Source organism: Anarhichas minor, unplaced genomic scaffold (assembly GCF_050575085.1).
Source record: "Anarhichas minor isolate MPS153535 unplaced genomic scaffold, ASM5057508v1 ptg000026l, whole genome shotgun sequence".
Lineage (NCBI taxonomy): Eukaryota > Metazoa > Chordata > Actinopteri > Perciformes > Anarhichadidae > Anarhichas > Anarhichas minor.
Window position 1 is genome coordinate 3,202,501 of NW_027466472.1, and position 18,228 is coordinate 3,220,728.

An 18,228-nucleotide genomic window follows, 5' to 3' on the forward strand; every position below is an offset into this window, starting at 1 on the left:
CAACCTCCTTGTGACTAATCATTGCTTCTTCTTCTCTGCAGAGCAAGGCCTTGAGCTTTAATAAGCCATCACCTAAAGTAAATATGATACCAGCAGACATTTATTCCCGTGTTTGTCCATCGGTCCCTGCAATATAAAAAGGTGTAGCAGGAGATAAAGTAAATGCCAGGCTCCAGAAATAGCAGCAGCCCTTTCGTTCTTTTCCGTGATGCCGGCAGACAGATAACATTTACACCTGGCCACAAAAAACTATGACTAGACAACGATAAGGGGAGGGGACGGCTGTAGGAAGGAGGCAACTCCTCTTATCAGGCTCCTCTACTTTTTTTTTTTTTTTTATACCTCTTTCATATTTTCTTCGAAGCCTATTTTCTCCAAGACCCCTTGTTTAATCTCAGCCTCATTCCAGTCACGCATCCTGCCTGTCAATCCAACTGAGGTGGACAATACTACCATGCATCCATTCTCTTATATGTGCAAAATGGTATAAGGTCAAATATAAGATGACACAGGCGTAAACAAAAGGATCCCAAGATTCAAAATATAGTTGGTAAAAAGGTTAATCAAATGCTACATGAGATCTACTAATCAGCACCACCCAGCAAGGAGTGGCCTGGCTGCAGCGTTATCCCCTGAAGGCAGAGAGGAGAACGCCACAGGTGCCTGTGGATCCACACCACACCACAGCGCTGTGAGCTATGGCGCTCTCAGATGTCAGCAGCTGCTCTGTTTGAACCGAGCAGAGACTGGCAGAGGTGAGGAGAAGAGAGGGAGACAAACGAGGAGGATGGGAATAATGCATGACGACGAGTATCATCGCGGAATTAGAAGCAGCTGGCTGCAGACACTCTCTCTGTCTCTCTCACGCACGCACGCACGCACGCACGCACGCACGCACGCACGCACGCACGCACGCACGCACGCACACGCACACGCACACGCACACGCACACACACACACACACACACACAGCAGGCAGACAGTTGGCCAGATTGAAAAATTCTAGCCATCTGTGGTTGAGCCTGAAAACAAAATACTGAAGTAATTTGTTTTGGTACTTACATTGTGGAGATCTACATAAAGCCGTCTTACAGCATGTATATGAAGCAAGACATAAGGACACAGTGTGCTGGACACCAGCAGCTCTTACAAGACAAACCGGGAGCTAGACAGTGACACACAGGTGATTCATCCTTCAGACTGATACCGATTAAGTCACAAAGCTAATAAAGTTTTATGATTGGAGGCGTCAAATATCCTGAAGAAACACAACAACAACAACAACAACAACAACACAATCTCTTATCCACTCTGCCATGCTGCTATATTCGTTTTGGCTCTACTGTAGTCCACTCTACTTACTCAGTTATTCTTACTCAATCCAGGAACCACTTTTCATTTCCTCTGTGTTTATGTGTTTCTGCAGATTAGTCACTGTGACATCAACAGTAGGTACTCATCCTGGAATCCACATACATGCATTAAAAACATGTTACAATGCACAATAACTACAAAAGATAGCTCTGCATATTATCCCCACATGTTAAGAGAACTGTGATAATCAATGAAGCAATCTTTGAGCTCCAATAAATCTTTCCCCATTACTATCACCTCTTATGAGGGCAATTCATTTTATGATGAAATAAATGAAATGTGCACTGGGACATCAAAATCCAATAAAGACCTCAGAAGCTAAATGTCAGTTGAGACATAAAATGTCTTTAAACAGGAACTTGTTCAGCCAGCAGTCCTTACATGATGTACATCAACTCCTCTACAGATGAACTGCAGGTTTGTAACAACTTAGGAAGAGCTGGAACATTAAAAAAAGAAACTTACTGTAATCAAATAATTACAAGTATGCAGACTGTGTAAAAATACACAGAAGACAGACAGCCGTTACTCACCACAGTTTGCGGGGCATCGTCGCACTCTGATAAGAAGCCGATCAGGTGCAACCTCTCGCCCTCCCTCTCTCTCTCTCTCTCTCTCTCTCTCTCTCTGTGTTTCATCCTGTCTCTCCTCTATTATCCCTGTTGGTCCACTTGTAATATTCATTCACCCTCGCCACCACTTCAAGACAAAACCCATAAACAGATGCATGTGTTTGCTCAAACACAAACACACACGCACAGGTTTGATTATGCAGTTATTAATGAGGTGCTGTGTGGACGGCGAAGGCGGAGAGATCTCTTTGTAGCAAGCACGAGCAGAGGAGAGGCAGAGGAACACTGGGGATTAATGACAGAGGAGAGGGAGGAGAGGGGGAGAAAGAGGGAGAGAAAGTTGACGTGATGGAGAAAATAAAAAGCACACCATGACCTGAGAGTATGCAGGGCGGAAAAGGGAGAGGACAACAAAGTAAAGTCTTCACACCTGCTGCCCTGCAGCCACAAACTTTGAACTGCACCATCCATCTGATGTTTTTGTCACCTTGGCCTTCCACTTCAGCTTTTCCACTTCTCCATTTTTTCCTTTGTGGCTTTATTCTGCTATATATTCCTCCCTGTACAAGTCCAGCTACCAACTACAGAGGAGAGTCAGCTTAAAGTCATAAAATAGGAGCATGCCAAGCTGTGAGTCATGCCTGCTGTGACTCACAATGGCATCATTTTTAATGGTTTTTCGCTATATATATATATTGAAAACAATTCTAGAAATCCCCTGTCGTATGTCAAGCTTCCGCACAACAGATGATGAACTCACTTCTCAATCTTTCCATTCTTTAATTGGATTTTAAGTGGGAGCCATTTTATGTTTGGGTAGACGAACTATAAATGTGGACGTATCTGATGTGTGTTTCGTGTGTTATGTTGTGGTGTATGATGTATTCATACGCCTACGTATTTATGTGGGTCTCTGTAAAAGGGCTGAAAAAAGCCTAATAGTGACTATTTTGATCTCTGCAGCACAATATTTAATTAAAAATGGTATTTAGAAACACAAATAGTGGGCCATATTGCGATTTTTCTTACAATTTTGATTGATTGAGCAGACCTTCCCTCTACGCTGTGACAACAAATTACATTGGAAAAAGACAAGAAAGAATAAATCAAAATCTGACATCCATCTATTCTATTAATCCTTTCTATTCCGAAGTGTCATCTCTGTTCCTAGCTTTCTTAAATCTAAGGTGCTTGTCTGTGCAGTGTTTTCTTACATCTAACACCTGGATCAAACACACACACACACACACACACACAAATTGGTGCTATTCAGTGTCTGGGTAGAGCGGCGGCTGAAGCAGGAGTCACGACTCACTGATTCATATGCAGAGCCACTCCAGAGCAGACGGTCTAATGACACCTGGCCAGGGACCGAGGGAGACAATGGATGTGTGCGTGTGTGCGTCTGAGAACACTGTAGATAACAGACAAGACCTATTTTACATGACTCAGACTAACCTTGTTTTGTAGGCTAAAGCTGTACTTCTGAAACAACAAACCTGCACTGTTCAGGGTTTTATCATCGTGGCCTTTGGAGTCCAGCATTTTAATCCGGTGTCTCACATTCATGTTATAGATTATTAAAGAGTTTGACTTTCACAAATAGAAGCGCCATGCTAACTATTCTCATAAAACCTTTTACAGCCTCAAAATACACCTGAAACTCTTATTTAGTCTTCATTAGTTTTCTGGCAACATTATAGAAAGAAAAGATAGAAAGAATCACTCACTCACTCAAGTCTCCCTCTCGTGAGGTGACGTGTTGCTGGAAGACAGCGGTGGAAACACGAGTGCCGGCCGGGCAGAGTTTGTTGTGATGGAGAACAGAAAGCTGAGCGTAATCTAAAATACTTTCAATGTCATGGCTGAACATTTAGAGGATTTTGACAATGCGGCTGAGGCCTTTGAATTCGATGGCTGCCCGTACGTATTTGAGCCAGAGTATACAGATTAAGAGATGGAGGGCAACAGGCAAGGGAGGGTGAACCAGCTGCTGCAAGGCCTCAAAGCTCAGGAGACTGGTGTTGTTCCTGTGGGTGCTGGGACCTAATGCACCACAGAGGAAGAATGCTGTGAAGAGAGGAACCTGTTGCTGCTCAATATTCAGATTTCACAACGAGACTTCTCCATGAGCAGGACTTGGTTAGACAAAACAAACAAACTAGATAAAGTGAACGGAAAAAACATTGTATTTCTCCATAGGCGTAGGCAAAACAGCTAGCAAACAGGTGGCGCCATCACGGCAAATATGGACGACTTGACATGTTTGTTCAGAGAGTAAATGTCAGTGTAACGGACTCTAAAGTGAGGGAGACACGTAGAAAGTGGGGTTTGGGTACAGACAGAGTTGATCTAAATACACACACACACACACAGAGAGGCCCTTCACCTCCCATCACTAAGGCAACCTCCATTAGCAGGGCTAGCCGGTGGTTTGTTTCAACAAAGAGAAGCTCCTCACACATCCTCATCGAGCGTGAAGCAGGCACACTACTCAGCAAATGATGCTCACATTAGCTATCCACTCCACTCCAGAACTCATTTGACCTTAAAGTTGTGATTTATACCTCAAATGGTCATTTTCACTTTAAATTATTGGACTCTACAACTTGCTCAACCCAGTCGCACGTCACAACCCCCCCCCCCCCCCCCCCCCCACTGTTACTTCTCCTTTTACAGCTACGAATTGTAAAGGAAACTCACAATTATCTGATGAACATTGTCACATTGTTTTCAAAACACACACGACTCAAGAGGGAGCGAACAATGGCAGCTGTCCAATGAATCAAGCATCAACAGTGGTGGAGCAGCACAGGGCCGCTTACTGCAGCTATGACAGATCACAAGGGTCCAGATTTGCATATGGACGGTAGGGACATGTCCCTGCTAATATTTCGGGGGGACAGATTTGTCCCTCACAATATTTAAGCAAATGTATTTGCTTTATCTTTGTAGTAAACAGAAATGTTAAAGTCCAGGGGTTCATAAATTTAGTTAAAATGCATTGATGTATCAGCGAGGTGAATAGGCACCACATGCACATTTAAAAAGGTTACTTCCCCAATCAACAGACATACAAGAGAGGGGGGGGGGGGGGGGGGACACGCCTACATGTGTGTTTACTCAGCAGCGAGAATATTAAATAAGAGAAGTTGATCTACAGGAGAATAAATATTTGAAAGCAATACAGAATGCCTGAGAGAGTGACGCATGAGTTTATTGTTTTCTTTACATAAATAAAGACATTTCCACCATAAAGGGAGGCAGAACGTAGGAAATGATGTGTTTTTACATTGATTGTGACTTGTGTTAAAAGCAACATCGTTTAAACTATCCTGCAGATAGTCTGCATAACCCAGTTATATTAGATTGTTATGTAATATTAAGTTGAGTTATACTTTATCATTCCGTGTGGGACAATCAGTCCTCTGCATTTGACCCATCCTTACTGTGTTAACAGTGGGCAGCCACATTTCAATGCCCACAGACCCTCTCCACCTCTGGGGCCAGCGCGTCGATCAAGGGCAAAAGCCCAAGTACTGCTGATGTCTAACATGTAGGTCTTTGACTGGGAGAGACACTCATGCTAACCGGTGGGATCTGAACCCAGTAGCTTCTTGCTCTGACAGTAACCAGTTAATCAACATGAACCATGAGACTGAAATGATGCCCCGTTGTTCATCCTATAGTCTGAACCTTATTAGAAGCCTTCAACAACTTGTCCAAGAAGAAAATGAACTGTCCAGTATATCTATACGTGAATGGGTTTATTTTTGGTTTAAGACACAATGAAATCTGGAGTTCTTCGATGTGAATATGTACCTTCTATAAGTCCAACTACTGTAAAAGTAAAGAATTAGAAATGTTCTGTATTATTAAAATTAAACTCTTGCGGCTTCCTATTTAAGCCACATTCACACCTGGGAGCCACAATACAAACACAGAGTTCAACTACAACTGACCGGAGCCGCAAGGAGTTGAGTGCTTTGCCCAAGATTATTTTAAACACATTCCTCACACAGCGGCACATGAAGGCAAGAGAGGAGGTGTCGGGTAAAGAGTAAACAACGAGGTGATGAAGCATAGCTGTAAAGTGAATCAGTTGCTGAGTTTTTAATCAAGTGGAAATTATGTCTGGGTTGAAAGTATCTTTTCAGCCAAAGCCACAGTCTCAGTGTTCATTTGTGAACTGTTACACACCAGTGCTTCCCGGGAATTTTTCCTCAAGCACCGTTACACAAATTATGGCTTTGCATCGCTAACCAAGATCAGAATATTAACGATGACTAGATTTAATTGTTAGATTTAAAAAATAGAACTTACCGTGATTTTAGTGCAGACAAAGTGGACTTGTCAATCCTGGAGAGGAAGCAGAAGAGAAAGGCAGACAGAGAGAAGAGAGAGAGAGAGAGAGAGAGAGAGAGAGAGAGATTATTGATCACGTCTCTGATACAAACTGCTAAAAAGCAGCAATTAACTTCTTTGCTGTGAGTGCTTTTTCTTTTTTTACAGTAATAAGGACATGAACAACACCGATTCAAAATGGTGAGGAGTGAGACTTCATCAAATAGGTCATAGAAATAAGTGAGCTTATGTGCATAAAGTATCTTTAATTCATACTAGAGTCTGAGGACAGACACTGTGTACAGTACAGATGAGTGTAAAGTCACTGGCAGAGAGCCGAGCACACTTTATGACAGCTGATTTGATTGAACAAGGTTACATCTCTACAAGCTGCTCAGACCGGTTATGAGAAGCCTCAGGGTTTATAGGGGACTTATTCATGCTTCACTACGTTCTGTTCGTACTAAAAACATGAAGTCAGAAAATATAAAATTAACAACCTTTTACTTCAGCTGCTATTTGCTGCTGCTGATAGAGGAGGATCTGTGTGAGGCTTATGTTTGAGGGAAACAGGAGATACAAATATATTGATGTTTTTCACCTCATTTGCTAGTGTGTGTGTGTGTGTGTGTGTGTGTGTGTGTGTGTGTGCACATGAATGTATCTCGCATGACTCTCTAAAGAGGATGTGATGAAATTATTTCTTTAATTCCATTAATTTGCAGGCGGAACCGTGCAGAACGTTGCCTGATCCATTTCCTGCAGATACACACACACTCACGATAAACACACACATACAAACACACAGCGCACACTGTTTTTACTGTACCATCACCCAACCTGGATGTTTCGAATATCATTTGCATTTTTTCTCAGGGTTTATGAATGTTATCAACAACAGAATGCATTACAGCAGCGTCAACAGAGTGAAAGGCAGAGAGACCTGAGCTTCAGTATGCTACATATTCAGATGTCAAGATTATGAAAGGTTCCTATTGAGCAAGAGCTAGTGAAGTAGTTAATGCAACTACTGTAGTTAATATAAAAGTCAGCATGATGCATTATTAAAGAGGCACCTCAGCCAACTGAAATACAGTTAGTTAAAACAATAAACACAAACATTCCCAGTGGACATCTTACACTCGGTTTCTCTGCCGCAGTGACAGATGATTGTCTCGATGGTATCTGATCTTGCTGGCTGACAAATGTTAGCTTCTTTCATATTGAAATGGCCCTGCAGTCTGTGCTCTCACAGGATGTATTGCTAAGCAGTTGAGAAGATACACAACCCACCTCAAGCCTGAATCATCAAACACTATGTGTAAGCTTTATTCACCCCACATCTTGGAGAGTAAGGTAATACTACAATTGACTGTGTGCACGTAAACACATTATGGGGACAAAATTGTGGCCTGCCTGCTCAAAGTCAGCCCTACATTTGGTAATGCTTTCACTTTGAACTCGCCATATGTGAATCCGTCCACGTCCAAAAAGAGAAACTGATCATTTAAAGCTTCAGATGATGTGATATAAAAGTACCCAAAGAGCCATACATTGTCCCGAGAGGCTTGCATATACATTGCACCTTACGTTTTAAAAATTGCTAGAGCCATCACCACGCTGAAAATTGTAGTATTCTTAGACATTTTAATGTAGTCGGCCTGTGGGTGGTGCAACACGAAAGCTCATAAAGTGTCCAAAATCTCCTCCGAGGCAAGAAGGTGTTTAACCTCAATACAATGATATTTTGATGTTCCTTCTTTATAAATAACAATAAAACGATGGCACCACAATGTGAGGCTTCAACCTCAAACCCGGCTGTTAGTTGGATACAGCGTGCTATGGCTTAGTGCAGAGCTTTTTTTGTCATATAAGACCATTGAGTGAGGAGGACGAATGCATGTTATTATCCCCTCACAGTGTGTCTGCTTGTCCGTCTTTGCTGCACGCAAAATGTAATCCGTTAAAGGCCATGATTTCTTAAAAATAATCCACTAGACTTGCCCCACATTTACATTCACTTAAATCTTGGATTAGTTTGCCTGCAGAACAGCGGCAACACATTTAGTATTTAGCAAAAAAAAAAAGCTACCCCAGCATAACTTATTGGCACATTTTTAAGATCTTATTTTCTTATTAAAAATAAATCTCATTATACGTTTAACAGGGCAAGTAGGCTATTTTATGTGTGAAATTGGTGGAGTCCTAAACAGTTTTTCTAAAGGAATATCTGAATCTCTTTTGTTTCTATGATAATTAATCCTGATACATGTGCAGCTCTACAGCTTTGTTCCAGGTTATAACAGCCTGTCTGCCAGGACGTGTTCCCTCAGCCCAGCTGGGAAGGTTAAGTGCTCTGAAGCAGCGCTTCAGTGTCAAAACGACAAGAAGCATGGGAGCCAGCACAAAAACACTCCATCCGAGTGTGTGAGCACATTCAGCGCTAAATAGGCTCCCTGGCATCTTCCTCTGTGCTGTATCATGGGAACTGTTATCGGGCCAGTAGAGCGGGGGGACATGACTGGGAAGAGCTGTGCCCATAGTCCCATAACAGGACAGCAGCAACAGCAACAGACAAAGCAGCCTGTTGATTGTAATCCCTCCCCTGAACGGAGACAGCACAGAGTGAAACTGTACATTCACACACATACACATTCACACACATACAAAGGACAAAGTGTCAGAGGTGTGACACAGAGGAGCAGCCTCGGCCCTCCACCCATCCTTCCTTTTGAGAAAAAAAGATGACATTTCTGCTTCACACACACACCCACAACATGCAGCACATACACATTTCAGCAGCATGATGTGCATCATTTAAACTCACTCTACAACCGTATTCAGAACAATGAGCCTGTGCATACATAATGCACACACACACACACACACACACACACACACACACACACACACACACACACACACACACACACACACACACACACACACACACACACACACACAGTCATGAGCATCCAAGGAAAAGGGAACATACCATCCATATCCACCGAATGACACGCTTCTCTTCCTCCTCAGCATTTTGTCAGACTGAACTTTTCAGCAGTCTCTCTCGCTCTCAGGCTGTCTCCTCTGGGAAGTGTATGCTCTGCTGACAGTCTCTCTCTCTCTCTCTCTCTCTCTCTCTCTCTCTCTCTCTCTCTCTCTCTCTCTCTCTCTCTCTCTCTCTCTCTCTCTCTCTCTCTCTCTCTCTCTCTCTCTCTCTCTCTCTCTCTCTCTCTCTCTCTCTCTCTCTCTCTCTCTCTCTCTCTCTCTCTCTCTCTATACTGTGTATACTTGCACTTTGTGTCTCTCTCTGACCCAACCTCCCTCCCTCTCGTCTCTATCTACGCTCTTGTTTTTCCTCTTTTGTTCACTTCTTCTTTGTCAACCCGTCGCCCCAGAGTTGTTCTTTTTCCACTTGACCAGTCAACGTCTGTCCTCAAACACTGCTTAATCTTTGGCTTTCACAGACTGTTAAACACACACAATCTGACACATACAGGTACACTGATACACACATTTCAGCAGGGGGAGGAGCGAGGAGGGGAGGAGCGAGGAGGGGCCAAAAGCTCCCATCTGAGCCTCTGTGTTTGTATCCCGAACACACTCATTCACTGAGAGCTGTTCTGCAGATGCAGTAGCATTTTGACTCTTGAATCGTCACACAACCGGCCTCAACATCTGTGGTCTTCCCACAAGCCCACACCCAGCATATTAGGTCACTTCCTGCACTGTGTAACCCGTGGTGAGCCACAGGTCTCACTCACACAGAAAAATGTAAAAACGCCCCGAATGGGCAAAGATAAGGCAAAGTATACTTAAAATGACAAAACACCCACAGCACCGTATACAAGTATACTGCTGTCTGATACAGTAAAAACAATAACACTGAGATCATGTGTCCAGTCAAAAAGCTTAAGCCTTAATATTTAGTTTTGACGTGTGCATAGCTTCAAAAGTACTGAGACATAAAATCTATTAAAACTTTGAATCTAACCTCTGCCAGATGCTCAACAGCTGAGTGAAACTGGATTCATTTTGTAACACAGAGTGCTATATTAGACTATTCAAGGGGAAAGGGAGGGGTTGAACTGCCGTGAAGTCAGGCTGCGGTACATACATAGAAACCTCCCATGCTGTGACCGAAGGGAGTGTCCTTCCTGACACCCTTCCTCCTCAGTCCAGATTTGACAGGTCTCGCTGTCAGAGTTAATGTTCCCACACTGAACTTCAAGAAACCTCATGGTATACTTTACGATTCAGTGTTCCAAAAAAAAAAGTAGTTTTATATCCTATTTGTAAATTGAGACTTTGCTCTAATAATATCTTTATAATTAATCAAACTTACATTTCTTGCAATTACAATTTACACAAGTCTAAACACATACCAAGGAGGTATACTGAATTTCTTAGCAAAAGTAGACTTTGATTTCAATTCAACTTTAAAAAGATATATGAGAGCACCAAACTAAACAACAAAAATCTTTAAATGAGTCTTTGTAACAAGGTCTCCCGACTGTACAAGACACAAAGGCTACAAAACATCTAATTATGAAGGACCTGCATCTGTTGAAATACGTTATTGGGTCAAATTCCCTTACAAATGTCCAATACATCAAAACAACAAAAACAACGGACAGGCAGTGAACCTGGTGTTTTGGAGAGTTGTCCACTTTGCCTTTAAGCCAGTACGACACCATGACCTCAAAGATCACCAACGAGCTCAAGACCCCTCTGACAACGGTAGTATATCACAATCCTCATTTTCCAGGTCTTTGAATTGGATTACATTTTTGTTTTTGTGCTATTTTTACACGCTGTGTAAATTGGAGTTCAAAGGCAAATAATAAGCATGATATAATAGAATCAATGAGCTAATAATGAGATTCTAGGTTTCATTTTCATGTGAAACCTTAACTCTGATGTCCTTTATTCTCTGAATACAAGCTTGATTTGATTTACAATCACTTCAGAAAGTCCTCATTGATTCCAAGAAAGCAGATGAGCCCTTCTGAAGCCTGTTGAGAATGATTAAAGTCACAAGCTTTCACAATTAAAGGTTATCAATGCGCTCTGACTCACTCTCTGTTTGAGGCTGATGAGAGGATGGCTGGATGCGACACAATGCAGTGAGCAGCACAGGTAGGAAGAGCCAAACGCAGACTCAGACGAGCAGATACAAAGAAAATACTTCAACGAAGCAAAAGCTTAGAAGGCCTGAGGGCAGGCCGAAAGCTGACTGGTGTTTGAAGCAGTTGGACCCGAGCAAAGCTGACAAGACTTAAGCAACACAGCTGACACAGAAAAAAGGTGGGAAAAACCACAGAGGAAGTCAAACAAACACAGAACACATGAGGCAGGGTAACAAAATAAAACAGGAAGTGAAGTCCAGAGAAACCATGACAGGATGAGCTCTCAGTCCACATCTCTATCATGGTGAGACTGCACACATCAAAAGCAATAAAACTCTCCACTGGCATAATGTGGTCTGTGTGCACACACACACACACACACACACACACACACACACACACACACACACACACACACACACACACACACACACACACACACACACACACACACACACACACACACACACACACGAGTCAGTCTAGCATTTCATTAGTAGCTTAATTATCTTATCCAGAGATACAAAGAAGAAGAGAAGAGAAGAGAAGAGAAAATAGCATTCAAGTCATTGCATAATAAATAAATAATAAAACCTACAAAAACCTCATCTGACAGATTAAAGAAAAAATGAAGTAAGAAAGAACGTCTAAATCTGACTGTATGCTACGTGCCAAGCACCACACAGTAGACAGACAGCTTGCTGATGAACAAAGGGGAGCATTTAGGTGCTAAAGAGCTATATATTTAAAAATGCACAGACATAAAAAAGGCACATATTGAACACGAAAACATCTTTGATGTGAACTCTAAGAAGCTCTTGTTTTCTGCAAGCACTGCGATACTATAAGAGGCACGTAAAGGGATTATGAGTCATTTCACCTGTCACGACATCAACCTTATCCCTCACAACAGTTCCATACAATTCAATTTCCTCATGTGTCCATTTAATTAACGCAATATGCAAATGAACAGTAACTTTCCTCAAACAATAAGTAAGAGAAATAAATAAAGCACAATAAACAGCTGAACAAATGCATCACGGCTTTCATTTGACGCTTTCGCGCTCACTAATTTGCCATATTGATCCCTTGTAACCTCCATATCAATCAAACTGAAACCCCCTGGGACACTCCAAGATTAGATAACGCTTCATGATTGCTTTATTTATCATCAATTATAAATGTCTCAACCTTGTTTGTGTGAAATCGTTCTCCTCACAACTGCTTTGAGCATGACCCTGAGAAAACATCACTTACTATTCTTTTACTATTATGACAATAATAATAAAATAATAATAATTAAATATAGCATTGTGTTGCTATAGAGATACGGTAAAGACAGCGGTGCTTTGCTTCTTGCTATGATGACGTGCCATCAGGTTCCAACATCGTGTTCTTCTTGCTTCATGTCAGATGCGTGCGATCATATATTTATGGAACCGGGCTGCTAATGCCCATGTGTGATGTATAGACGCTGTTTCATTGGCAGTTATTCCTACTGATGCTGCCAATCTTTTTGAGCAATAACACTGCGGCAGGTTACGTTTTCAATCAGCTTCTAAGAACATTAGCAATTGAGAATATTTGTTGCCTCTGGAAAGAGTTACGCTCTTGTCCTGTCGCTGTTTTTGAGTAAGACACATCGACATCATTCGAAAATGTGAAACTTGCATTCACGCCACCACCACATTTTCTGTTACCACTGAAATGCTGGTAAGTGGGTTGGGTGACATCAACCTACAGCCGTCAGTTGGATGATGTCACCAGGTCACCACATGCTGTGTGTGTGTGTGTGCGTGTGCGTGTGCGTGTGTGTGTGTGTGTGTGTGTGTGTGTGTAGGTCGATGAGAGAGGTGAGAAAGAGAGATTTAAACTTTAGCTAAACATGTATCATCTCAGGCACGCTGACATGCCATTTGTATTCACAGTTCTCTAACACCAGGCCTGGTTTCTGCATCATGTGCAGCACTTTAAACCTGCAGTACATTTCTTGACCACTAGGGAGCAGCAGAAACAAGTTGTGCATTAACGTATTGTCATCCTGATATGCAGCTGAAACTGCGAACTTGTCAGCAAACAGTTGTTTATTTGCACGACCGACCGGATTCGGTGCAGACATGCCTGGTTAGCTATGTCCCAGTGTTTGTGCAAAGCTAAGCTAATTAGCTGCTGGCTGCAGCTATATTTCTTCTCGTGTGAAAGTAAATACAATGTATTTTATGCTTTAGGTTTTGCAAAGAAAGAATTTACAACAGCACTCTTCTATGATTATATTGTACACATGTGGTATTATATTAGATTATAAAATCAACACTTTAATAATGAAAGGAAGATTAATTAAAGGCTGGGTTCACTTAAATCAGTGTTTTGAGACAAGAATAATAATCTCAACAGCAATGCATTGTTCTAAAATCATTGAATCATTGCATAATAAGTCAGTGACCTCACTGTTTTCTGGTCTGTTGAATATCCGGAGTAACATGGGCATGGATTATTTACTGCTTAACTGGAATTGTTTGATGCTTTGATTAGAACAAATTGTGGTTATGGCACAGATTCAGCCTCTCAAAACCCTTGCAGATAAAGCCCAAACTGTCTGCTGTCTGAGAAAATGTGTTTTCCTACTTTGTAAAGATAATTATTCTACAAAAGAAGATTGTGTTTTACTGTTTTGCAGTTTATTCATGTTTTATGCAAACAGAAAACACCAGCACTAAGTGCATTCTAGTCAACAAGAATGAGTTTGCATGATGAGTGTGGAATGGATGCACTGATGTCTCACTTTAGGTCTCACAGAACATTTCTGAAACTTCATTAATTCACTTTTTATTGTGTTCCAACTTCTTCTCTCTCCCATCAATCCAGTTTTGTTTATTTTGATTCAGTCCCTCATCTCATTCTTAATAACTTTCTCCTCGTCATTCATTGGCAGTGAGACTCCACGAGAGACGTGATGTTTCCATCTTTATTACTTTTGTTCCTTCCACGCCGGCCGTCCCCTCTTCCATCTCTTTCCCCCGCCATGTAATAATGTATTTAGTCATTAGATAGATTCCCAGGAGGGTGATATACGCCCAGACGGACATGAGAGACCTTTCTCTCTCCCTCCCTCCCTCCCTCCCTCCCTCCCTTCTGTGTCTCTAATAGGTTACTTAGTCACATGAGGTTTTCCAGGAGGGTTGCTGAGCTGATGCTGTGATTTAATGGCTCCTGTCTCAACCACATCCAGCACCATCTGTTATACGCACACGCATGGATATACACAAAGGCACCAAACCTACATGTTGAACAACAGCCGAACAATATTTCCGAATGCATCTTGGCATTTCTTTTAATATGCTTACCTGCATACTGACTGGTAAAGAACAACCATTTTCTGATTAGGGAAATTATTCAAGCAGTAAACGCTTGACTTTAAAGCCAGGCTCTTGCAAAATGTTTGATTTCAGCTAGATGAGTTAATCATGATCACTCTGGATGCATTTTATTTAAGTTAAGATCAGTATTTCATCATTATTAGATAACCAGTTAATGGTTGTTGTGTGTGCCTCTTTTCAACTTTTCAATTACCGTTAAGACGCAAGCAGACGTATGATTCCTGATTCCTAATTAAAGCAAAATGAATGTGAAAAACCCAGCATTGGTCATAAGACGATCATGAGATAATCTAATTGTGAATACATGAAAACACATGATATCTTGAACTAATCACAAATTAAGTTGATGTTGGGATAATAACTGTTGTGTACTTGTTTGAAAACAGCACATGGAATGATGGAGGAAATATCCATCTCTGACCATAACGACATAATGACCAGGTCGTCATTGTAAAGGAGAACCGGTTCTCAATTGACTTATCATGGTCAAATAAAAAAATAAAAAGATTCACCTGATACACACAGATACAAATGCACAGAAACAATAAGGCACATATTGTACACGAAAACACCTCTTGTTTTCTGCAAGCGCTGTGATTTTATAAGAGGGCTCATGCATCATATCACCATTCAAGAAGCTTGTAGTGTTACATCTGTGGTGGTCTGCACTTACATGACTAACACAAAGGCGCTTTGAACTTTACCAACCGATATAATCAACAGACAATTATGCAACAACCCACTTGTATTTTTATAGGACTTCCCTTAGCTGTGAACATGGGAGCCGTTTGGAACAGGAATGTGCACAACAATAAATACATTTTGTTCTTCTCTATATTTTTTGTATTCCTAGACTGTTCCTAGCTCTCATTATTCTTTATCCTTCTTAAATATTCCCTTTTCTCATCTTTCCCTCTTCAATAAACCGTCTTTTTTTGGATTCTATTTTTATTTTCCCACTTTCTCTATAGTTCTTCTTTCCGCTGGTGGATTTTAGTGAAAGTGACAGCAAGCCCACCCATACACCCCCTCTTCCAGATCACACACACATGCACGCACACACGCACACACAAATTAATGTACACATCCATACACATAATCACAGACGACCACAGATAGATACGTACACTACAGTACTGCCTGAGCTCATGCACACATGCACACAGACTTGGCTTGTGTGCACATTCATGCAGACAAATCTACACACACACACGCTGCACCTCCTTCGCCCACGGCCTCCGCAATGCCTTCATCCCTCCTCTCCCCCATTGCTCACTCTTCCAGACGACATTGATCTGAGAAAAACATCCATTTAATTCACATACTTCCCCTTCACTGCAGCTCTGACAGGCTATAAAGAGCAGCACACAGACCCGAGATCCCGCGAACACAATGAGAAACACCCACAGGGGCAACTGCAAAACGCTCGGCCCACACAAAAACAATTTAATCAGGTGCGCTCATGAGAACATGGCAATTTCCTCACACCGTTTTATTTCGCACTTAATGAGAACACACAAATACAAACACAAGCTGCGGAAGTATAAGGCAATTCCCCTCTGCAGCTGCTGTGACTCATGTGTCACTGTATCAAAGTTCGCATTGATCTCATCACCAACGTAGGTGAGGGAATAAGAGGCGGATTAATGGAGGATGAGAATGATTTGGTTCAGACACAATGAGAGATGCAGAATAAAGAAAACCAATTGCAAAGGTGAGGAGCAATATAAAGGTGTGGAAAGGTTTTCGTAATTGTCTACAAGAGGGGATGAGGTACAATCAGGGATGAGACTCAATGGCCGCAGGAGCAGCAAGTGATAGAGGAAGGCGTAAAGGTGCTAGAGGGAAGAGGAGGGAGAGAAGACGGGAAGTGAGAAGTGTTGGCAGATGGGTTTAACGAAAGATGGCTAACGACGAGCAGAGAAAGGAGGAGAGGAGAGGTGTTAGGAGAAGACAAGAGGGTGTGCGTCGCCTTCTTTGAGTGGTATTTGACTTCTATCAGCTCTCAAGTGGACACTCAAGTCATAATGGGAGGCAAGGAGATGAGTCAGAGAGTGTGGGCTCAAGGAAACAATTCACTCAAATAGAGTAAAACAATTTAAGGGAAGCAGGACATTCGCATCAAAGGGTAATAAAATTCCCAACTTTAAGATGCCTCCTTGTTGAAAGGTGCTGTACAAAAAATCTCACCTTGCCTTGATGTGAGCAGCTCCAAAGCCTGAATAAATACTCCAGTCAGCAATCACAGAACATTCATACTTGGAGGGTTCCAGCTGACAGCATAATGCACACTCAGCTCATTTCTCCACAGATGACCGATGGCACAAATTTATTGAAAACTTTTTTTTTTTTGGTAACTTAAAACGCTTATAGATTGTGCACTGCTCTATGAGCGCCGTGGAAAGTTTACAGTATATGTGCAAGGAATTAAGCAAAATCTTCACATAAATCAATTTGTTATACGGTTCTAAAAAATGTGGTGGGATACTAAAGATAAAATATTTTGTGCTTGTCAACATAACCAAATAAAAAGCAGAAGAAAAAAAGATTCAACTTATTATGTTTTTTCAAAATAACCGTTTTATTTTACAGTCTGTCTAGAACAGGGTAGCGCACGAATAGAATACTTATCTGCAGGAGTAATTGAAGTACGTCACATTTTTTTCAGATGATGCTGGTAGATCTTTGCCTTCCTTTGCTGTAAAGGACTCAATGGAAACCTGTATCTCTTGCTGGACGTCTTGAAAGACGTTTAATTGTCACCCCATAAATCAAAGAACATCTCCCTCTGTACTGCATACAGTAGGGACCATGTTTCCTCAGGGGGGCTTTTGCTTACACAAATTACACACACACACACACACACACACACACACACACACACACACACACACACACACACACACACACACACACACACACACACACACACACACACACACACACACTCGCCATGTACTGTACTGTACTGCACATGAACATGATCATGAATACCCACCGAAGATTTACGCATGCATGAAAACATTTACCCGTTGGCTCACATGCAGTTCAGAACACTTCCATGTCAAATGTTATCCACATATTCTTCTTCTTCTCATACTAAAACTACTAACTACTAAAAATAATATGAAATGTAATTGGTTTTATGCCCTAGAATGCTATTCTATCTGTTGCTTCCCTCGAATTTCCTCCTCTGGCATCAACACACTATTTGGAATTCATGAAAATAATTTTTTTTAAAACCACTCGCATATGCGGAAACCTAACTTCATGCCCCCCCACACACACTCACCATTCCCCATAAAAACCAAATGCGCACGCACACACACGCATGACCTCAACATGGTGCCATAAACAGTCAGAGAATGTAGCACCAAAACACCAGACATTGCAGCAGCGTTGCAGCATTATTCGTCGAAAGACAATTTG

The 18,228-nt window shown here is 41.7% G+C and overlaps 1 protein-coding gene across 3 annotated transcripts in view; it reads right to left on the reverse strand.

The window, feature by feature from the left end:
• The window catches only part of rap1gap2a (RAP1 GTPase activating protein 2a), a 66,910-nt gene extending 56,828 nt beyond the window's left edge, over window positions 1-10,082 (reverse strand). For all 3 annotated transcript variants that reach the window (XM_076100286.1, XM_076100288.1, XM_076100287.1), the window contains exons 1-2: window positions 9,286-10,082; window positions 6,270-6,305 (exon numbers count right to left, since the gene is read on the reverse strand). In XM_076100286.1, the coding sequence (XP_075956401.1) occupies window positions 6,270-6,305; window positions 9,286-9,329 (80 nt within the window). In that variant the 5' untranslated portion in view covers window positions 9,330-10,082. The remainder of the gene's footprint in view (window positions 1-6,269; window positions 6,306-9,285) is intronic.
• Between the last annotated feature and the right edge of the window lie 8,146 nt (window positions 10,083-18,228).